General features: G+C 41.6%; 1 protein-coding gene across 5 annotated transcripts in view; it reads right to left on the reverse strand.

Annotated features, from left to right (window-relative positions):
• Positions 1 to 23,224, reverse strand: part of DCAF1 (DDB1 and CUL4 associated factor 1) — a 47,816-nt gene that overhangs the window by 16,853 nt on the left and 7,739 nt on the right. For all 5 annotated transcript variants that reach the window (XM_086846219.1, XM_086846221.1, XM_086846222.1 and 2 more), the window contains 17 exons: positions 20,261 to 20,337; positions 19,932 to 20,005; positions 18,867 to 18,980; positions 16,956 to 17,093; positions 15,595 to 16,098; positions 14,320 to 14,421; positions 12,965 to 13,123; positions 11,535 to 11,714; positions 10,118 to 10,327; positions 8,787 to 8,956; positions 7,490 to 7,614; positions 5,137 to 6,397; positions 4,033 to 4,231; positions 3,266 to 3,348; positions 2,450 to 2,534; positions 830 to 1,063; positions 203 to 296 (listed from right to left, as the gene is read on the reverse strand). In XM_086846219.1, coding sequence (XP_086702345.1) covers positions 203 to 296; positions 830 to 1,063; positions 2,450 to 2,534; positions 3,266 to 3,348; positions 4,033 to 4,231; positions 5,137 to 6,397; positions 7,490 to 7,614; positions 8,787 to 8,956; positions 10,118 to 10,327; positions 11,535 to 11,714; positions 12,965 to 13,123; positions 14,320 to 14,421; positions 15,595 to 16,098; positions 16,956 to 17,093; positions 18,867 to 18,980; positions 19,932 to 20,005; positions 20,261 to 20,337 — 3,809 coding nt within the window. The remainder of the gene's footprint in view (positions 1 to 202; positions 297 to 829; positions 1,064 to 2,449; positions 2,535 to 3,265; positions 3,349 to 4,032; positions 4,232 to 5,136; positions 6,398 to 7,489; positions 7,615 to 8,786; positions 8,957 to 10,117; positions 10,328 to 11,534; positions 11,715 to 12,964; positions 13,124 to 14,319; positions 14,422 to 15,594; positions 16,099 to 16,955; positions 17,094 to 18,866; positions 18,981 to 19,931; positions 20,006 to 20,260; positions 20,338 to 23,224) is intronic.

Raw genomic sequence — 23,224 nt, forward strand, 5'->3', positions numbered from 1 at the left:
AGTTGTGATATTGCTGATGTTACAGAAAACTGTCTTTGTCAGCAATATATGTAGCATGACCATCCTGGAAAAAAATCCAGTTCACACATTCCAGTAAGGCCTGGAGTTACACAATCTCTGAAGCTTCGCATTTCACTGAACAAGCATCTAGTGATCTCACAAGAGGTGACCCAGGAGAGTGATGTAAGGGGAGAAGTCCTACCTCCATACATCACTGTGCCAGTATAGTTGAAGACCACACGACACTGATCCAGTGCAGGTACTGTGTGCAACAAATGGAAAGTTCGGAGGTCCCACTGAAAAAACACAGGCTAAGGAACAACAAACAACTGAAAATTTCTATTTCTTTTTCAGTGAAGTGACAAAGAACTGGATAATTGAGTTCAAGAAACCTCATTGCCTCTGTCTTGCAAATATGATGGAAGCAGAATTGGACACTGGCACTACAATTACACGTGTTCAAAATGAGAAAGGTCCTACTCAAAATGCCATTCCCAGTCATGAAAGGTGACTGCAGTACCTTCAAGGCTGATCTTGTTAAGACATGGGAAGAGAGCTGAGGAGCTATGCAGTACATCAGAGAAGAAATTCTCTCTTGCTCTCTCTCTGTTTTAAGTATTTTCTCTAGACTGCATCAGAGGCAGAATCTAGATTTAAGTAAGCTACCTAACAGTCCCTGTTCATCCTTGACTCACAGATAGGAACTCCTGTTGCCACACATAATATGTAACACAGAAGACCATTAATGCAATTCTGCAAACAGCTACTTGCTCATCCATATCAGTTCTTAAGGTCCCAGTACTAGTTACCACAGTGGCCCAAAGGATACAATTTCAGTGTTGACTATGACCTCCAGCCCATTGGGATGGAAAACACCACTGATAGTCATGTTGAATTTGTCAAATTTGTGGATGGCTTGTGCAGATCTGACATCCCAGAGGACACCATCATTTAGGACAAGGTCATCAGTGGGGTTAAAGGTGGCACAATTCTTCTTGTAGTTGTTGGCAAGATCTGGGTTAAACAGAGTCAACAGCTTGTTGCCAGTCTGAATATCATAGATCTTTTAGATTAAAAAGAAAAAGAAATATTAGTCACAATTTGTAATATACCTGTGCCTAAAATCCCCACAAAAATTCTGCTTCCTAGATTGCTTACAGAATCAACCCATTCCCCATTTCACTTTTCCATTTCATGTGACAGCATTCCATAAATAACCCTTCCTCTACCAGCCCTTTAATAGTTTTTCACAGCTGGAACCAAGCCTCACAACAAGTTTTGGCCAATGCTTGGCTTACTGCAGGTTCACTGACACATTTCACTACAATCAGTATGAGTTCCAAATAAAATAACCCCACTATGAGGAGTGGACTGGGAAGCTGCAATCACAAGGTACCACTTAGCCAGAAAGTATTTCAGAAATGGAACTGCTTTCAGAGCAGATGGTATTTACAAACATTAAAACTCCAAAGCACACAGTGAGGGGAAAAAAGCCAGAAACTATAGAAAATGAGTTAAAATTCCTGGCATTTACACAGAAAGGCAAATTTGAGCTTTGGCACAAGAAACTTTTGGAATATAGAAAGAGCTTTATACTAGTACAAAGGGTTTATAATTATCTCCTCAGATAAATCTGATTTGTAACATCCTTCAGAGCTTAGCTCTTGTTCAAATTTACAGAGGAAAATATTCTCTAGAACTGGAAAACAAATCTGTTTACCACATAAACATAATACACAAACTTCCAGCTAAATCCAAGTTAAAAACTGGGCAGGAATGGAGAGTTTACTTGAAACAAATCAGAATAACATGTGAAATAATGAGTAATTTGAATAAGCTATATTTCAGGGAAAATTTTTATGCAAATTCTCTTTTAAGAGAGACGGAACCTGTTACAAATGCAAATCAGCACTGCAAAGCAGCAGAAGCCCTCTGAAGCCTTATCTGTCCAATCTGCAGGAATTCATGCAAAGCACTACAACAATACTCTCCGAAGAGACAGTGGTGAAGTTCAATATCACCAAAAGTAAGCTGCAAATTTTTTTGGGGGGGGAAGAGAGGACATTTCTAGTAGGTCATTTCTCACAGCTGTTGACTGAACTACTGTTGACAGTGGAACTTTATTATTATTACTATTACTGAAAAGCAAAGCTAAGAAAGCAACTTTAGAGGGGAAAAAAAATCCTGCATGATCTCTCTCAAATGAATAAAACAAAGCAGAATCTAAAACTGCCCAGGATACTTGCCCAGAGGGCAACATATCCACACTGCTTGTGATGAACAAGTTAATACCCTTGGGAACAAGGAAAAGTTATTTGACACTTTCAAAACTCCTCTGAAGCTCATCGGTTGCACAGAGCATCAAAGCACTCACATCAATTAACAGACATCCTATGGAAAATTATATTTCTGGCAGAGATTCACAGCCATGAACTTTCCTGGTACTTACATGTGCAATGTCTCCCTTTGTGCCAATGACCCTGTCCTGAGAGTGCTTGCTGAACTCCACATAGTGGTCATCAGGGAAGGAATGCCTGCAGATACAGTCAGTAAAGAAGTCAAGGAATTGCAGATTCTACATGACCCAAACAACAGCAACAGTTCTAGCACAGGTTTCCTCTCCTTTACCACTGACCACATCATGCAACAGAGCCTGCCATAAATATAACACTGGAGAAGTCAGCAGTGGATGGCATCATGAATACTGAAAGATGTGCAGCCTGAGGGAATTAAACCTTTCCTCTGAGGAAAGGCCTCTAGGTGTCCCCACACAGGTCACACCAAAACAGTTGTTTACAACTAAAGCAGAAAACAATCAAACCTTTTAAAAATGAAGAGTTTTCCACCCACTTTTTTATGAGAAGGAACAATTGTAAATACTGCAATAGATTTTAAGGAGTTTGCAGTCCAAGTCTGACAATTTCACCATGCAAACCACTACGCTAGTCGAATTCTGAACTGGCTACAGAAAGATTGCCAAGATAATTCAGAAATATGAGAATAAAAACAAACATGTCTCTTTGCCTTCAGGAATAACAGTGATTTTAGTGATATATCTTGCATGAAACAGGACTTCAGGTAGAACTTACTTAGAATTTGCTCTGTACCAAAAAACATAGGGAAGTTACCAACATAAGTAAGGGCTACCATTTTATTTTTCACAAGACATTCTGAGGTATGTGCTATCCTGTTTTAGAATTTATTCCTGTATCAAATGGTTCTTCCAACTGCAGCACACCCCAAAGCTGAATCAGAGGGTACCTACTTCATATCAAAGACAGACTTCATTCCCCACAATGCAGACAAAGGTTGGCTCCACGTAGCAGATGTCAGCAATAAAGATCCATCCTGGATTTCCAGATTGGAGTCGAGGAAAGCAAAAGAACACCAGGGAAAACAGAGGTTATCATTTTACCTGTACACTTTTAACTTACAAGATCTATTTAGAAACAGCAGAACAGACTTTTGTGCTTAATACTACTCCTGTAGGGATAAAATCCAAGTATATAATACTATGTATAACAAAGAGCCCTTGGCAGACAAACCTTGCAGGTAACAATAGGAACAATCTATGATGTTAACAGCAGATAAAATCAGGATAATCCATGGCTGAATTCTGATGCCCTGCAAGGGGAGTCCATTCTGCTTATCAATCTTTCTTTCTTCCTAGAATCATCCCCTGAAAGGTTTCTTTCTCCAGCAAAGATATATAAACCCTGGTACCTTATCTCACACATAAATAAATGTGAATTTGTCAGTTTAAGCATTTTTCCACTTCCAGACATATATATTAATTTCTTAAGAAGTCACACAGCCACTGTGTACCTGCTTTATTATCTTGGGAAGAAAAAAATCCTATATGTAGAACTCACAAGAGCAAGAATATGCAGCTATTCGAAGTACTTCAATGACAGGCACTGCAGGCCAGACAGTAGGTACATTTCAGATGTACTTATCTAGATGGGCCCAAACCATACCACGGCTTAGGCATTGAGAACTGCTAAAAATCAGAACAGGTCTGTGATTCCTTACCCTGGATGGCTCAAGGTGCGTGATAGCAGAGTTATGGCAATTGTAACTGGCCTCTTCCTGTCCACTGAACACATTATAGAGTTTCAACTGCCCCGTGCAAGTACCCAGCATTAGGAATCGTTCTCTTGCTGAAAATGCACAACAGGTAAAGCCACTCTCATCCTCATTTGCTTCCCTGAACACAGAAATTGGACGGAACCTAGAGAAGGCAAAAATACATGGGTAACCCAAAGAGAAAGAAGCAAAACTGAAATGCTGTGTGATGATATTAAATCCAGCCCGTAAAGATTACACAGGCACAAGTTACAGCTTTCTTCTAGAGTAAGCCAAGTGTCATTTTGAAGACTAGTCCTTGACTATTACAACAGTGTTTGCAATCTTTCAGGGTTTGTTTTCCACTCTGTGGTATTTCTGTTAAAGCACATCACTCAGCTGAAGCACTTGGACTCCATCTTCAAACCTGGACTGATGGAAAATCTGTAATGTCAACACCTGGGTAAGAACAGAGAACTAGCAAAAAAAATCCTAACAGTTCTGAAACACTTAGCACAAGAAGATGTCACATGAGCCAAACAATGTCCTGGCATCATAACTTCCCACAGTGACACTGCTTTCACTGTGAAGATGCTTTCATGAACATGGCACCTTCATTTTCATAAACTTTACATCACCTTCCAGTTTAACCTCAGGAAAGGCCACATAAAAAGACAACTGGTGGTGCTGAGGATTCCGTTGCAAGAACAAAATACAAATTTCACTGTTCTGCATCTGTCAGCCAACCATCCTCAAGGCTACGTTGCACTCTCACAAAACTGGTGCTACATACTCACCTTCCAAAGGAGAACCAAGAGCTACCAGCTTCATTAGTCAATGTTGCTACTGAAAATAAAGTGTGCTTTGTGTACTAAGGGTCAGCACTAAGGACAAGACAAACAGAACAACTACTAAAAAATGCCTTTCAAGGCTCTCTCTCTGTCACCGTGAATGAAAACTCTTTTGTCTCCAAGGATACTCCACTGTGGGACTGCACAGCCTGAATCCAGGTAAGGCTTTTTAGCACAGGGTACATCCTGAGAGGGATCACAACATAGTTTTCTTCCTTACCTGCTAAATATAAGGTGTCTATCAAAGCAGCCACCATCCACCCCTCCGTACTTCGGAAAGGCCGCCCTGCGGGTCAGCCGTGAGGTAAAGTTAGTGGGCGCCTGGCGCCTCTGTTTTGGCTCAGGACACTGGTGGGGAGTAAAGAGAGAGAAAGGGGGACAGGTGGCAACAGGGTTCTTGCAGCGGGCATGCTGCTCCCTAAGGTACTCTGTGATTATACTGTCCAGCGTGGGTGGGGAAGGAAGGTGTCTGTCCAGCTGCTTTTTGATAGCTGGGCTCTGGCTGTAGGCGCCATGGTCCGATTTTTGTCGCAACACTCTGATTTTCCTGCCGTTGCAGGGAGACGGCCTCTCCCTGACAAAGCTAATCCTGCCAATCAGAGGAGAGTTGCTGGCGTAAGAAGGGCCTGGAAGGGCAGGTGGACCTTGGGATGCAGACGGCCTTGCCTGAGCATGGACAGAGGTGGCAGTGGAACCTACAGCAGTGTGGCTACTCAAACGGGCCGAGATGCCGTTAGCTATGCGAGGAGTGCGAGGCAGCGTCACCGGAGAGGCAGCGGCCGCAACAGGGGTGAAGGCAGAAGAGTGAGACGCTGCAGTCATGGGCAGGTCAGCCTCTTTCGTAAGGATAGACGCCGTTTCCCCAAGGCCCTTAGAGATGAGATGGTTCCTAATCAGCAGCAGCAGCTCCTTCTCAGGAAAGGTGATCCTCGACTGGGCCACCACATCCGCCTTCTGCAGCCGTGCCAGCGAGACGTCCGTGCCGATGAGCAGGGGCTTCCCCGAGACGCGCTCGATGAGCTCGGCAGCGTATTTGCAGAACTTCACATGCTCGCTGCGCTTGTCCTGCAGCACCGGCTCCTTCATCAGCTGCTGGATCTGACAGCTGCTGAACAGGGGCAGCTTGCTGATGATCTGCCGGACGGTGCTGCTGCGCGACAGCCCCACCAGGGCTTTGCAGGCCAGTGCCCGGATCTGATCCGCGTCAGTGATCGGCATCTTCACAGACAGCAACGACAGCAGCACCTTGATGCCGTTGTTGGACTGCACCACATTCCACATCTTGGCTAACGTGTGCTCGCTGCTCTTGGGGGCCTGAGGAAGCTTTCGACGCGGAGTCCCAGAGATGAATTTCCCAATGCTGGAGATCCGGTTATCTGGGCCACACACGCAATTGATGATGATCTGAAGGGCTGATTTCTGTATCTCAGCATCATGGATGAAAAACTCACCCTCAGCAACTCCAAGGATGATACTAATACCTAGTGAGGGAAAGAAGTCGTTTCTTTAGTACTCTATAAAGTGTAGCTTACACAAACTGATCAGGCAAGTACGGGAGTCTTCCAACAAATCTGAAGATAATAGGTACTTCCAGAAATTCCTGAAGTTCTGCTAACTAGTCTAAGACATATTCTTCTACCTCCCTGGAAAATATTTTCCTGCACTTCTGGTCCTCCACCTCATCATCAGGAGGTAGTGTCACACAATCTCTTAGATGTGGTGATCAAGCACAGCCCAGGAGTAAAAAAATCTAAGGTATCTGGACCAAGCAAGACGCATAGACATGCTCTGATTCTTTCCGCATACAGCAACTCTCTTGTATAAACACTAACCAAGTAAACACTAAGAGGAAGGAAGGGGACCAAGTCACTGAGGACAAAATAATCATATCACAATTGCCAAAAGGAATAAGGCAAAGAAAGAAACTTTAGGGTGACTTGGGTGACTTTTTCTCCCCACAGAATTCCTCTTAGTTTCATGTCTGCTTCAGAATATCAAAACCCTCACAGAATTAGTGTTTGCCTAGCGACTTTTTGTGCAAAACAAATTGTCTTTTGCCTATATCTAGTATTCTGGCTGCCTTTTATTTTCTTAAAAAGAAAAGCGAGGCTCTAGTTAAAGTAGAAGCCTTGGATCTGATCCAGGCACATCTCACTCATTTACATGCTGAACCTGGAGGTAATCAGCTAGAGCGTAACTCACACAGCAATAATTGTTCCTTTCCCTTACTCTCAAATGCCATGTTCTCAAGAGACCTACATTTCTGAGAAACTGAGGAAACCTTATAGTCCCATTACAAAAGTATATTTGCCTCCACCTGTACTTAATGAGCTCTTGAAAACAAGTGCATGAGAAAGACCTGCCTCTAAATTTGTAACCCAACCACAGTGCTAATCATGACACAATTTTAACCACAGTGCACTCTCCCATTTATTTGCATCCTTGACAGTAACTCTGAACACATGAATTATTTTAACCTTTGTCTCACTGTAGGTAAGGAACAGCCAGCCAAAACCCACATAGCAGAAGACAACTGATAAATGTGTAAGTCATTAGGACCAAATTCAGCTTACCCACAGTGGAAACAGTAGATCCAGCTTCATCTAACACATCCACAGGTTCTGCCAGTTGCAACTGGATTTTAGGAACTACAGTCAGGATGGCCAGTACATCCAAAGCATATCGTACTGTGTCATTCCTGGAAGACAGCAACAGAAGAACTTCTTAGAATTACATGTACAGAGTTATTTCAATAACATAAAATAGTATTCAATTTACTCCAAGAAATGGAAGGAAATCAGTCACATCTGCTGCATTTGATGGTGCCTTTTGATTTTACAATGAAAAGGGCTGGTCTCCACAGAAGGCAGTGCTCACATGCACACCACTGCCTGCAGCCTGCCAACATATATCCCACTTGGCTCACAGGCTCCTAAAAGCACAGTAATTTTGTATTTATAAAAATAAGAATGTTAGGACTTACTAACAAAAGCATGCTAATTTAGGCTTCTGAATTTAATCTAACTCTACATCTTAGCTGGAAAACATTGCTGTCCAAAATACTCTGTCACCAGTTAACTAGGAAGAAGTTTTTCTGAAGTCAAGGGAAACTGTTTAGCAGCAAACCAGACAACTCTGATAGTAAAAAAGACACCAACTTCGGCTCCAGTTTAGGAAAGATGCAGTGTGTGGAAGGTGAAAAGGGCTGTTCAGCAAGAGGTGAGAGAGCAGAAAAATGCAAAAAAGAGGAGATCTACAACCTGTGTGGAAAGGTAGGAGTTAACCCAGGTAGCAATTAGGAAACAGCTGCAGAAGGAAAGAAACAGGAGAACTACCCAGGAGAGTGCAACCTGAGAGTGGGAGGGAGTCAGAGAACTGCAGAAGCAAAACAGATTTCAATGAATTTCAATTTAAGTTAGGCAAGGAGCTCCTGCAGGCAGCAGAAATAAGGAGGAGGAAGCCCTGGTCCACCTCATTCCAGGATTAAAGATAGGTCTTGATTTCACCCTCTCCTTGGACCATTTTCTAGCCTTTCTCTCAACAAAAGGTTAAACAAATTTTGAGACTGATAGAAAGAGGCACGGAACTGTAATGAAGCTTTTCTGAGAAATCAGTGTCACAGTAATCAAAGGCCTGAAGCATTTTGGCTCTTCAGAAATTTCTCAACCTTCCTCTCCCTGCCTGAAAATTTTAGTCCCGCTTTCCCCAGAGTTAGCTTTGATAAGCACTGTGTGGCCACAGCACAGGCCCTAACAGCATTAACCAGCACATGCCTGTTTTAAACACCAGCAGGGTAGAAAATCTGGAAATGCTATGTCTTGCCCAAGAGTCACAAGTGCTGCACTCAGAGCACTACAGCAAACAGCTCACCTTGCATAGTACGTCTTCCAGTTGCAGGCAATGGAAATGAGCTGAAGCATGAGCTGGACACAAGACAGCTTGAGAAAAACCTCTGCTGGCTCCCAGTAGAGCTGTGCTGGACCATACTCAATCAGGAACTCCATCATCTCCACAATCTGCTCATGAGTATAGGAGCAGGCCTGCAGGGAAGGGATGCCATTAGATCACAAGGGTTACAAACTTGCACATCAAATCCCCCACTGCTGGGATTTAACTGAACACTGTATCTATAAGATTAGACTACCACTGTCTCTTGCAGATTAAGAATTTACTTTCTGGTTTATTCCCCGGTTATAAAGGAATATAGCAACTGTCACTATAATATACAATAATAAGCTTAAGGATAATATCCTTTAAGTTTCTTTACAGTCTTAAAAAGTTAAGGCAAATTTAAGAATAAAAGGTACATTAAAATCATACTCTGCTTTTAAGCTACTAATCTAGTAGTAACTGCACCAATCTTCAGTATACATTTATGCTAAAATATTAAAAAGGTTGCTAAGTACTCAATTACAGTTTCTAAGTTTTGACTACAAAACATACTGAATAAAAAAAATTCCTAGCAAGTTTGCCTTTCAATATTCTTAATTACATGAGAAAGAAACAGTTTATATACATTTCTTTAGTTACTGAAAATAAGCAATTTCTGCAGAAGCAAAAACTCCTTTATATTTTTTTATTTCAGTTCCTCCAGAAAATCATCATAAATTAAATCAGAAACCACAGGTGAATGTGGTTTCTCAAAAACCAGCAGCCATAAAATCCAGTTAAAAAAAAAACCCAACAAACAAACAAACCCAAAATAACTAACAAAGCCAGCTTTGCAAGGAGAAATCAGGGCCGGGGGGAAAACAGCATGGCCAACACTATGGATTATTGGATCTCACAGGTAATTTCTAAAAGCAGTGGTGTCCAAAAGGCATTTCAGCTACCCAATTAAATTTATTGAGTTCTTCAGCATTATGTACCTCTATGTACATACAGATTTTGTCCTTTCAGAGATTCACAGCACAGAAAGCCCCACAAGTATCAGAAACAACCTGTCTTTCAGTTTTTCAGAAATGGAAAGGGAACCACAGCACATGAGCAGAAGCCTCAATCAAACGTAATTCAGACAAACCTCAAGGGCTTCTCTGTATTTTCCTATTACAGCACCATTCCACACGACAGGAAAAAAGCACAAATAAAACAATTGCAGCCTGCCTAGTTATTGCACTGGCTTTGAAGCTACGTATGTCTGCAGCTTGGATTCAACTGAGAAATGCAACAACCACGTGAAAAGCTTGCAATGTGCTTCTCACCTTGTAGGGGGGCTGTGGATGGACCAGGATGCCGCCCTCAGTGCGCTGCAGCGACTGCTTCACCTGCTCCAGTTTGATGGCAAGGTGAGCCTCGAAGTACCGGCGCAGGGCCATGCAGGTGTGCTTCCCCGTCTGCCGACTGGCAAAGATCTCATCATCACTCAGGAGGGCTCCTTGGTCTTCCAGGTTTAAGATTTCCAGAGTGCTTATCTTCAGAAAGAAATTTGGTGTGAGGAAAAAAGTTTCATCAGCTCAGTCTTCAGGAAAAAAAGCATCTACAACTCTCAGCTGCTCTCGTACCAAACCCAAACGTGCTGCCTTTGCTGTACGGGACACAGAAGCACACTGAGAGCTGACAAAGGCTGTCTGAACAGAAAAGGGTCTCTGCGTGGGTAAACAGCCTAAATTGAACCATGCCCTCTCCTTCACCATCTGTGAAGGCAGAAATCACAGAAACACAGAACGAACTAGGCTGGAAAAGACCTTTGAGATCAAGTCCAATCTATGACCTAACCCGACACCTGCTCATCAACTAAACCATGGCACTGAGTGCCACATCCAGTCTTTTTTTAAACGTGTCCAGGGACAGTGACTCCACCACCTCCATGGGCAGATGACTCCAGTGCCCAATCACTCTTTTGATGAATTTTTTTCTGACATCCAACCTAAACATGCCCTGGCACAGCTTAAAGCTGTGTCCTCTTGTTCTGTCAGTCATTGCCTGGGAGATGAGACCAACCCCCACCTGACTACAACCACCCTTTGGGTAGTTGTAGAGAACAATAAGATGACCCCTGAACCTCCTTTTTTTCCAGCTAAAGAAGTCACAACAGTGTAGGTCTGGGGGCAGTGTTGTGCTGAGTACTATTAGGCATAATATGGCACCACACAATGTGCTTGCACCCTGCAGCACTGATGTCCCTGAGTTAGACAGGGCCCAAGCTGCAGGAGTGCACAGCAACACCCTGCAGACATTGCAGCTTTTCTACATGAACAGTGTCCTTAACTTGTGCCCAGAAGGTACTGTGGTTCCTGCAGCACACACAGCCATTCCTCTCCTGGAACAAGGCTGCATTTATCCACATCCAACAAGGTGCACATCTATGTGGAGTGGTAAGAAACATCTGGACTAACACTAAGCCACCACTGTTTGAATGAGTACTGCTCAAACCAGGAGTTGCACCAAAAAAGCTCCCAAAGGGTAGAAAGTGTCTAGACAATAATCATAATAATAAAAATAATAAAGATAAAAGGATGCATGTGCGTGTTGCTTAGAAAACTCAACCCACCTTTTCATCTCTTGGGAACTGAGGAAGAAAAACCCCAAACAAAACAACAAAACTCTCCACAGTTGCACTTACAGGGTGAAAGACCTGCCACTAAACCCCTGTTCCCTACTTAAAGCCACAGCCCTTACCAGGTTAACCAGACGTCGCAGCCCATCATGCCTGTCAAACAGCTCCAGGACAGCACGGAAGGAGAAGCAAATGGAGAAGAACATGGTGGCATGGCAGCAGCCCGAGGCATGGGAGCACTCCATCAGCCACAAGGTGTAGTTCACTACATCTGAAAGCACATTATGGGGGTGCATGCATACCTAGAAAGCAAAAGAACATTCTTGAGGAGGATTTCAAATAGATTGCTTAAGAGATTTGGTCCAAGGAGAATGAAGACTCTTTGAGAAGCAGAGGACAAGTATCAGTTATTCCCAGCTTGACTTGGAACATCTGAGATATGAAATAAAAAGTCCCATTTTCAGACCAGTAAAAAAACCTGCTGTTAGACTAATAAAGAACATGATTTGGCAATGTAGGACTAGAAATTGGTCCATTCTTAGAGCAAAGCACAATGAATACAGCACCCTTAGTGTAGTATAATTCCAGAGAATCCTTCTCTGTACCACTCCCACACATCCAAAGAACACTTCACTAGAGGCAGACAAGTTTTCACTGAAGAAACAGAAATTCTGCTCAGTGTAACCAAGTATCATATGCTATGCAGAGTTACTAGCAAACTCTAGCAGCACTGAAGCCTAGGGGAATTGAAAGGATTGTCAAATGCAAGCCTAAAGCCTGACTTTTCTCTGGAAGCAGACAACTGAGCTGGTCTTTTCCTGTTCTGACTGTGCCTCCGAGATTTGCAGACCATGTGCTCAGAACTGCACTTTTGCATTTGCCTGTTTACTTCTACTGAGGAGGAACTGGGAACCCTCTGTCAGGGTCAGAGACAAGAGGAACTGAAGTGCTGGCACCACCTGCTGTGTGCCAAGTTAGCCGAGTTTTCCATCTCTTCTCTGCTGGTGTTGGATGTACTCAAAGAATACAGCTTCAGACCAGAGGTCTGGCATGGACTATTTGACAAGGGACTGAAGCTGTCTTCCTCTGAAATCCAAAATGTACCACAGACACCTGCTCTACTTGGTATCTGAACATACTGGGGATAACATCTGGCAGAACATCTACATCCATGCATAGAGAAAAACAATCTCAGGTGTAGTAGTCCATCGGAACAGACAGGAAAGAAAGGTAAATGAGAATGAAGGAGGTTTTTGTTGGGATTTTTTGAGGGAAAGAGGGAAGAATAGAATGAAAAGGGTGATTAAAGTATTGAGGCAAGACCAACATGGTCTTCAGTTAATTCCCTAGGAATTGAAACCCACACCCTTGAAACAAAACACTGTTATTCATATACACTATTATTTATATACCTCCTATGCCTCTGCATATATCAATCATCCATATAAATTTGCTTTTAAGCTTAGGAGATATTTATTCACTGCTTGAACACAGGTAGAAATACCAAGAAACTATAGAATCACTGCAGTTACAGTACAAGAACAACTCTTACCCTCTCCATAGCATCTTGATTGTACGACAAGTAATACAAACACATGGACACTCCTGTTGCTGCCATGGAAGGACGAGGAATCTCCAGCAACTTTTGCACTCCTCCATGAGCAACAAACTCCGTAGCAAACTTGTTGTGCAGCAGCAATGATGCCAAATGCTAAGGATTCATAAAAGCAGATTAGACTAGGATTCTTCAAACTGTCATCAATTCTATCCCCATCCCATAGAAAGACAGACGGCAGAAAAAGTAACTGTTCTGTGCTTTGTGCACCTTACTTCCTCCTCCCATTGTATCTAATCCACAATGTAGTATTTATCCCAACAACAAAACCAAAAGAGGAGCTACCACTTTTTTTTTTACACATCTTGCAAAAGAAATACAAGAAAAGCAGAGCAACTCAGAAGTTATTCAACAGGCCACCTTAAGGTCTTTCTATTGTCTTCAAATTCACTCACCTTCTATTATCACTACTATTTAAATTTCCATTCATATTTCGATGACACATTGCTGACACAAGGAATTTTACAAAATGAGGTGTAAAGGCAATTAAAGGGAAGCTTGCAGGTGCAGTGAAGTGCACTGCACACTGCTTTTCTGTATTACCTACACCTTAAGAAGAAACAGCAAGAGCCACTGTAAACCCCACTCTATTCCCAACTGAAGCAACCCACAGCTACTGTAGGAATACTACTCCTTCAAAATAAATTCTCAGACAAATGACAAAGATACAGAGAGGAAGACTCTGGAGAATCAGAGGCAGAGAAGTTATTGTAAAAGAAGGAAAGAATCCACAGAAAAGTTTAACTTGTGCTGATGCACTGCAGGTTTGGCTTGAACAAGGTTATTCTGTGTGGTTTTTACCTTGGGGAGGTAACCTTAAAGACTACTCTCACAAAACTAGTATTTCAACCACTGAGCTCTGAGATGTCATGCTGGGGCTTCTGGGAGTTGTTTTTGCTCCTTACCCCTCACAAGTCTCCTTTGAGATGGCAGGCAGTGGAATAACTCAGGAATGCCATCTAAGGGCAGCAGGAACACAATCATTTGATAGAAAAAGGAATTTTTATCATCTTCAAATAGATGGATGAAAGGTGAACTTAATGGCCCTTCCTGCACAATTAAGATCTTCTTATTCCCTCCTTCCTTTCCTGTTTTTCATTTGAAGTGCTATACACTTAAAAAACCAAAACTGCAATGCATTCAAGTTGAGCAAAAGCCATTTCTGACCCCAGGGAATGCTGCAAGACACCGGCCTAAAGAAGATGAGCACTTGCCTTTAACACATAGCAAACATATATTCCATGTTTTTACAATGTTTATGGTACATTTTATGTATTATGAAAGTAATTTACCTTAAGGGCCTCAAAAGTGAGCAGCACATCGTTGGTTCGCTTCAAATCAATGTAGTACATCATCAGCTCCCTTGATCCCAGTTGCATAAAGATGGGTAGCAGCTGAGAAATATAAAAACGGAACACTAGCTGAACGTTTCATGAGAATTACAAGGTCTCTTTTGGTTTATACTCTCTCAAACCCCCAAATTTCCCCTATTAGCAGATACCTGTTATGAGAGGTCAGAGGTAACCAGCTCCATCCATAGGAAGCAATAAAGGTTAACAGACCTCTTGTAATACATCTGCTGACTGCAGCAAGGTGCATGGCAGCTGCCACACGGAAATCTTAAGACTCTCCTCCAAGTGCGGCTATGGAAGTCCACACAGATACCACCCTGGAGAGAGGCTCCACCTTCCATCTGTGCAAAGACAACTACCCAACAACTGAACAGAAAAAACAGGAGAGCAGGGCAACAAACCAAAACCCTTTGCATCATTCTTGGCAACACCTTTATGCTAGTAATTCCTATTTTTATAGCCTATTATTGCTGGCATATGAAGCAATCCAGTCTGCATGCAGGGTGTCAGGGGGCAATGGTTTCTCTGGCTCTCACAGAAACAAGGCACACATGTGCACACACATAACATCTACCACAAAGCAAAACTGTGTTGCTTTGTTCTGGTACAAATAAAGGAAAGCCACAAAAAAAAAAAAAAAAAAAAAAAAAAAAAAAAAAATGGAAACACACTTTCATAAATCTGACACAGCCACATTATTTTGTCCATTCAAGTAATATCAGTTTTCAAAAACATCTGCATAACGTGGGCCCTGCCACTTCTCCTCAGAACTACTACAGAGGTTACACAAACCACTTCATTAAGAACTTCAAGTTGATTATTTCCTCAGACTTTTACCTGCAGTAATCTATCATATCCCCCATAGGAAACAGGAAAAATGTCTGCATTTCAAACAAAGCTTCATGGAAGCAAGCACCAAATTTAGCAGGAACATGGGAAAAAAAATCCCCAGGGCCATGCTCCAACTGCCAAACCGCACATTTCCAAGGTTCAGGTTTCAGTATTATCCACTGAATATTGAATATTACTTGAAGTAATATTCAAACAAATGACTTCATCAATTTAGAAGTCATCAACAACTCAGGAAAAGTTACCAATCTTAATCATGACAGGAAATATTAGAGAATGATATAACAGTTCTGCCACTTTTCCCCCACAATTACACTCAGTTTTATACAGAGCACAGAGTGCTTCCTCCCACTGTCATATGCTCACCTCTTGGTACTCCCCCAAGGGAGTCAGGTACTGAAGAATCAGCCTCTGCTCTATGGCAGGAGTCAAGGGGTAAAGTGTGTAGTTAGTGCCAATCACCCACGGGGACATTTCTGACCAGCTGCTGTTGGACAGTTCAACAAATATCCGCTCTGGTTCCGAGGTGGAGAAGCCCAGCTTTTGCTTGGCCTTCCGGAAGCCGTCTCTTTCGTGCTGTTTCCCTGATTTGCTTTTTCTCAGTCCCCCATCATCTAGCTTTGTTGCAGAGTTTACTCTGCTGCTGGTCTTATGACTTGAATCGAGATGAAAGGAGATCTCCATATCACCAGAAACTTCTTCTTGCTCTCCATCTACTGTCATCTCCCCATAATCCATATCCACAGCCTCTTCATCGAGGGGCAGCAGAGGATCTGATGGCACTTTCCGAGGACTGGGGCGCTTGTTCTCCTGTTTTGTGGTCATTTCAGTGACCTGCAGCTCTCGTAGCCGACGAAGCACCAGAGCCACCTGTTTCACAAAAGCAGCACTCGTGAGCACACAATCCTTGCTCTGATCATGCAACTCACCTCAGCCATATTTTTTGTTATCATCATGTAACTCCTCTACAGTACAAAGTGCTGAGTACACTGTGGTGTACATTTGCCCAGAGAAATAACAACTTTAAAGTGAGAGAACTCAAACCCATTTTGTTACAGCTACTTTCATTCTAAAATATCAGCACCATGTCTCCTGTGTGAGAAGGAGTGGCTGGAAAGCCATCAGGAGCAAATGAGCTATACTGGTGCTAACAGAACCACATACCAGCTTGCAGCATCTTTCCACCATCTCAGCCCAGCCTGAAATAAAGGCAACATTCCCTTTGGAAACAGAAGCTTTGGTAAATTTCAGTCCCACAAAACCAAAGGTTTTCCAAACCTGCTTAGAGGTTTTGGTTTAATGTTTTCTAAACATTACTTTTAATATTTAGTAGATATGTCATCACAATTTCAGCATAGCTGTCTCCATGCTGACTTACCTTTCATTTTAAAACCTCTGTCTGGTGGGCAAATCACAATGTGCAATAATTACAGATGTAGAACTTCTGAAAGCGCTTCTTTAAGGAAAGTATGAATACTAGTCTCATTAAAAAGTAAAGTACCTGACTTCTTAGGTTTCCACTGGCATTCTGAATACAAGTGCTGTTAACAGAATAATCAGGCTGCATGCTCCAACTCAGTCAGGAAAGGATGGAAACCATGACTCTTACAGATAGTACTACAACCACTGTAAGACTCATATTAACCCATGAATGTGAACTCCCAGAAATAAAAATTACGAAGAGGTAACTATACTCCACAAAGGGAAAGTGATTGAGTGATCATTACCAATTGTGAGTTCTCATCCCTGTAATTTGCAGCAATGTCCTGGTTTTCCATAGCTCCTCCCAGCAGTCCTGTTGCATATGTCCTTAGTGGCTGATCAGCCTCTCGTGCCCACTTAAAGAGATTTTCCACTATGCCTTCCTAGAAGGGAGAAAAAAAGAAACAAGTTCTAACAGCTACATTTCATCTTTAACTTCTCAGTCCCAGTGAAAGCACCTGTAGGGAAGAATTCTCTCTTATCTCTAGTAATGACCAGGCTAGATTTCCTATCAAACATGTAATGAATAAAAATAACTGGGACCAAAAAGGAAAAAAAAAAAAAAAGAAAAAAGAAATAAAAGAAAAAAGAAGAAAATTTTAAAAAATCTAAAACTTTAAGCTGCATGAAACTATGCCCAGACATCAGATATTTGGATTTGCACACCTGCAAAAAGTGGCCAGTCCAGGTACTTCCTAGGAAATAGCAAAACACTACAGGTATGAAATAATCCAAACAAACAAGCCCCACGTTCCAGTCAGTTTCACTAAAAGAAATCTCCAGCAATTCAGCAAATTTCAAAGAAGCTGTATTGAATTTACATCAAATAAAATGAAATTTGGCTAAATTCAAACCAGACAATTAAAAAGACAATGGTTTAGAATGAAAGATTAATTTGTTTCCTCTAAATTGTCACTGGATTTGGAAACATCAGCAACAATGGATCATTATCATGACATAAATCTTGCACATAATTTGAATTATAGGTACAATACAACAAAAGATAAGTGAAAAGTAATAATGAAGAGACATTTTAACAAGAACTCTCAGCTTACAGATTTTTAGAGTTGCCTGTTATATATTTAAAGACAATTGCATTATTATTTAAATGCTCTTATGCAATCAAAAAAAAAAAAATCTTGCTGATGAGCTGTGAAATCCCTTGGACACTAGAGGGCCTCTTTGTGAGGAGAACAGCACTTTCTTCCCAAAGCCTCCTATGTACAGGAGCTCTAAGTGCCCGGAACAGAGCTCTAAATATTCTCAAGGAAAAAGGGAAAAAGTCCTTAAGTGCAAAACTTCATTTCATTTCAGTTTACAGAGAGCTTTGGTCCCTGGAAATAGCTATATTCTTCTCAAATGGGGAACTATTGTTTTGGTTTTAAATTGTTTTCTGGCCAAGGCTTCCCAGCCTCAGCTTTTGGACAGATCACAAAGAGCTCAAATTAAATTAAATCTTTGACAAAGGGAACACATTAATCTTTTCTTTTATCATGCTTTAGAATTCATATGCGCATTTCCAACAGTAGAGAAATTAATTCAGAACTTTTATATAAAGCACTACCGCATTTCCAAACTTCAGAAAAACATTAGTTCTTACACAAGAGGAAACTGACATGAGTGAAATTCACCTTCTCCTCACTTTCCACTCTGTGTGCATTCCTTCAGAACAACGCATTGTCAATATGCAGAAGTCTGATTCAGCTGTCCATCACAGTTCCAGATAATCCCCACAAAGCTTGTGGATTTTAGACTGCTTAGTTAAAGTATGACTTGCTTATCACTTAGCTCTAGGAAAGCTATCGCTCTGCCAGAGCTGGGGATTACTGGGCAAGTCCTCCATGTTCTATACAGCCTGCTCCATTCATAGGCTTATACAGTAACAATTCAAATTATAACAATTCCCAAAACATTACATTAAGTTCCAGCTCCTCTATTTGAATCAGCCACATCACACTTTAAAAAGCTATGAAATACCCAAAATTTGATTAATTGAACAAGCCAAGAGCAAAAAGCCTGAAACCATTAGTAAGGTTGGACAGATTGGCTCTCACACAGGATTTCAATGGGGCTTTCTACTGATTTCTCCTTCGGGAAGTCTTGTTGAAGTACAGAATAAAGGAAGCTTAAAACCCAAGCTTTAGTACAGGTGATACCTTTTCCTGAAAGACAACAGCTGTTTCCAGTCCCGGCATGATGTCCAGCAGAAGTCTGCAGGCAGCAGTGTTTAGTGGAGGTTCTCTGCTTGTCATCACATAAGCATTCACTAGCTGCAGAAGATCAGGAACAGCACTGGTTTGAAATTCAACTCTGACCAAACCCAGAGCCATGAAAGCCTTACAGCTCCCACAGCAGCAAAACAATAAAGTAAGGAATGCCAGTCTAAGCCCTGGATCTCAATATGACCAGCCTTTAGCCTGCTCTCTCAATGCCTTAGAAGTTGGGATTACTTCTCAGAGAAGCAGACAGCCTCTGATCTGCTGTTCACTGACTAAGTATCTATCTTGAACTGATTTGTAGAGACAAGTGCCTTGAAAAACTGCAACAGTGTGAATATGAAAAGATAACTATAAAAATTAACATAAGAAATACCACATTTTTAACTGCACCTGTATTTGCTTATCACCTGCAGTTTAGGACAGAAAGACATGCAAAGAAATCTGTCACAATCCTTCCAGCGATGTGTACTGATATAGGTGCTTGCAGGAATGCAAAGGTAACAGAATTCTACCTATTAAGTCATATCAGAGGTTAGCAATACAAGTGGAAAGACAGACTCTTTGCCTCCTGATTCTCTGCCTGAATCTTCTCAAGCTGACATGCTCTTCTGCTCCTGCAAGCAGCCCAGCAGTTCCAAGCACTCAGAAACAAAGCACTGGAATTAGTGGTATTATTTCCATTATAGAAAGAAATTACGTTTTTAGACTTGTATTAGAGAAGCTCTATTTTCTTTAAAGAGACTGCTAAATCTTGAAAACAGCTAATTCATTTGTTGCTACACACATTCCAATAGCTCATGAACTCCCCTTTACTTGAGTCACTTTAACAGTGGCAAGTGTGTTGATCTTAAACCCATCTTAAAAACCAGTGTAATGAAAAAGATAATTCTGACACCACTAAAATAAATATTAAACAAGTACCAAGGTCAACCAGCACAGAGGAAATAAAAGCAATAAGGTGGTATGAGGGATTGATAGAGGAAGCTCTCAAAGCAAACCTACCGCATTCATGAAATCATCATTCTTGAAGAGTATCCTCAGCAAGTGACCAAGCATGCACTCTGGGTCTGCCCGACCTGTAGGAAAAACAGGAGAACACTCATCTTCCTACCTCAAGATGCCAACATTAATATTGAACTGCTACCTTCAAACTGACTGTAGGATGCTCCAGTGTCAGCACTACAGAGCACAACTTCCCCGTGTAAAAGCAGTGTCAGACCTAGATCAGCAGCTGACACATCCAGGTTAAAAACTGTTTACTTTTGAATATGAGCTACCAGGTGAGCACTGGGACACAGCTGGTGCTGCCAAAAGCACTTAGGACACCTTACCTGGGTGTCGGTCATCAAACGGGTCCGGGTCCCCTTTGCGGTACTCTTCAGTCTCCTTCTCAATCAGCTCGGACATTCTGCAGCAGAAACAACACAAAGTGAGCAGAATTCACACTCCTGGAGCACAGCTCCTTACATGCACAGATCTGTCAGAGCACTCCAAACCACCCCATCAGCTTTCACCCAGCATTCAGTGCTACCAGAGGATTTTTGTCAGTCCACAATAGGGGGAAAACACTAGCCACTACTATCTCATCTCATTTTTAGCTCTGAAACACACTGAACCTGTAGCAACACCCCAGAGAAACACAAACAGGACACTCTGAAGGGCCGACACCTTGTATTTATTCATGTTAGACTCCCTGTGGTGTTCTACATCACATAGTGTAGAGACCTAGAGTAAATAAAGGGCTTGAGCAGTGCTTCTCACCACTACAGTGTCTTTCTTTGGCAGCAGAGCAAGTCCTGAACAGGTGACTTAGTCCTCTGCCCCTTCAGTCTGTGCAGGGGCAGCTGATCAAACTCTCTGCATTTTTTGTTATTTTTCACATTAAATTTCACTTGTGTTGTAGAATATAAATATTTAATAAATATTAAATACATTTACTAAGTGGTGTGTAACCTCTATTCAGTTATCAACTTTTCACCATGCGTCAACTACCACCACGGATAAGATGAGAAACTCAGCCAGCTCCCTGTTTACAGACCTCCAAAATACATTAAATGCTCCTCTGTATCAGAAAAACAAAATTGAGTTGTTTTAGAGCTATGTCTTGCCCTAAATTGAGAAGCAGCCTCAGAAGACATAAGAAATCCTATGCTCTAATTTGTTCAGAATGAACAGTAAGATAATTAATTATTATTTTTGTTTACACAAAATCAAGAAGAGGAAAATTATCTCATGGTCATGCAATAAATAATTCCATAGTCATACACTGTCCTTCTCCATGTAGTGTTACAGCAGAAATATATGCAATTTGAGGTGAAATAAAGAGCACTTAATTCAATTGAAAAAGCATTAGGAAATTAAATCTCATTTCCTTGATATACAACATGATTCCTTCCCCTCTACAGAGGTCCAGAGTGGGAGGCAGCATCTATGTGCAGCAGCACAGCATTTTAAAACAAGGTCTTAATACCTCAGAGTAGTTATTTAGGCAGAGTTTATCACAGGGGAGGGAAAACTGCTGGAAGGCTGCAGTAATCCCTGGAAAAATATTTGTCTTTTACAGAGGATTTCCCTTGCAGAACACTGCTGACTTCTACTCCATTCCTGTTACTTTCCAGAAAATATCCGGTGTTCCCAGGCATGACTAGAGGCAAAAATGTACAGTCCTGCCTCTGTGAGCTACACTGACTTGCCAGTGTGACAGAGGATGACTCCTGCCAGATTCTAGGAACAGCAAATTAGCTCACTGGGAATGAGCAGAGAACTTTCTTGCTTTCCTTTGATCTGACAATTATCTTTCAACAAACTGTTGATCCTGTGGGGTTCCAATATTTACTTTTATAAGCCTGATTGTGAAGGGATGCAAATTGTGTCCCTTGTTAATAATAGGCAGCACAGCTTGAGCTCTCAAAAAATTCTGGCAAAGGCAAGTTATTTAAATACTCCACTGCCAGCTCCTCATTTTTTTTTCCATGAGAACTAATAGCTTCAGGGATGTCTGCTGACAGAAAACTCAGACAAATGGGGAGCTGGGAAGCAGCACTTTAGCCTTGTCAGGTCTTTTGAGGTGATAATCAGTGTTTTGGTGATGTGCCAGAAAGGACAGACAAGCAGCATGGAAAGTGAGCACAACACTCTGGCCAGTGCATCCTGTCTGGGTAGGCAGCCAAACAGCAAGCTAGTGCCCAGTGCTTTCAGGGACAACATTATCACAGGCTCAGTGAAAGGCAAATGTGAATCACTAATAATGGAGGTTTTTGAGATAATTATTCACAATTGTTTGACCAAAAAAAAAAAAAATACAAAATGCATTGCCTCTTGGAAATTGATTTTCAAAAGAAAAAAAAATTAAAAAAAAATCAAGAAAAATCAAGCTTGCTTACAATACTCTTCTTTTAACTAACACATATAAAGGTGTTTTATGACTTAGATAAATCTATCTAGATCAACAGCTTTGTCAATTCTCAACACAACTGAGTATCAAATAACTACCAAGGCTCATTCCCACCTTTTAACATAGGCACCTGGTACACAGGGCTGTAACAAAACACAATTCACAAAACCACAGAACTTTTATTCAGTTTTCAAGATTTCCTTCATTCACTTGGCATTATACTGGTTCTGCAGCCACTTCCAAGTCTGCAGACAAGATGCAGGATTTACAGGGAGCTATTTACTTCTAGCTAATTTTTTTTCTCTTTACAACTGCCTTTGGAAAGTTAGTCAGATCCTCATTTTCACTTGCCACAAACTGAGTTCACCTTGGGAGTGGGAAAGGAAGGGACAGGGGTATACAGAAAAGTATGTCAAATTTGCAAGGCCCCAGTGATCTAGGTAGCACAAGAAAGCCATCCTAATCCTACTCTGTCATCACTCAGCATTAATGACCAACTTGAGTCTTTGCAGCAGATTGCAACAGTGTAAGATGCTCTAGGATCCCATATCACAATATGGCTGGTTTGTGGAGATGAAGTTACAACGTTAAACTGCTGATTATTCCCTTGATGAAAAAGGCTCCTGGGATGCAATAAATTATCTGAGTCCCAGGATTTGCCTGATTGGTTGAACATGATTTGCATGCAGTCTATGAAGTAACAGTATTGCAGGATCATTTCAATTTACAATATTTTTTAAAACCATGTATATTAAATATGTTGTTTGCTGACAGGCTTTCCAAGCAATTTCCTCAGTTCATACCTTCTAACTCTCAAGTGTTTCTAAATCCAGAAAACCAGCTTTTTGGAAGTGACAATTCAGCTGTGGTCTTGTAACTGGTGCTATTACTGTTGCTGTCC

Source organism: Cyanistes caeruleus, chromosome 11 (assembly GCF_971803275.1).
Source record: "Cyanistes caeruleus chromosome 11, bCyaCae1.hap1.1, whole genome shotgun sequence".
Classification (NCBI taxonomy): Eukaryota; Metazoa; Chordata; class Aves; order Passeriformes; family Paridae; genus Cyanistes; species Cyanistes caeruleus.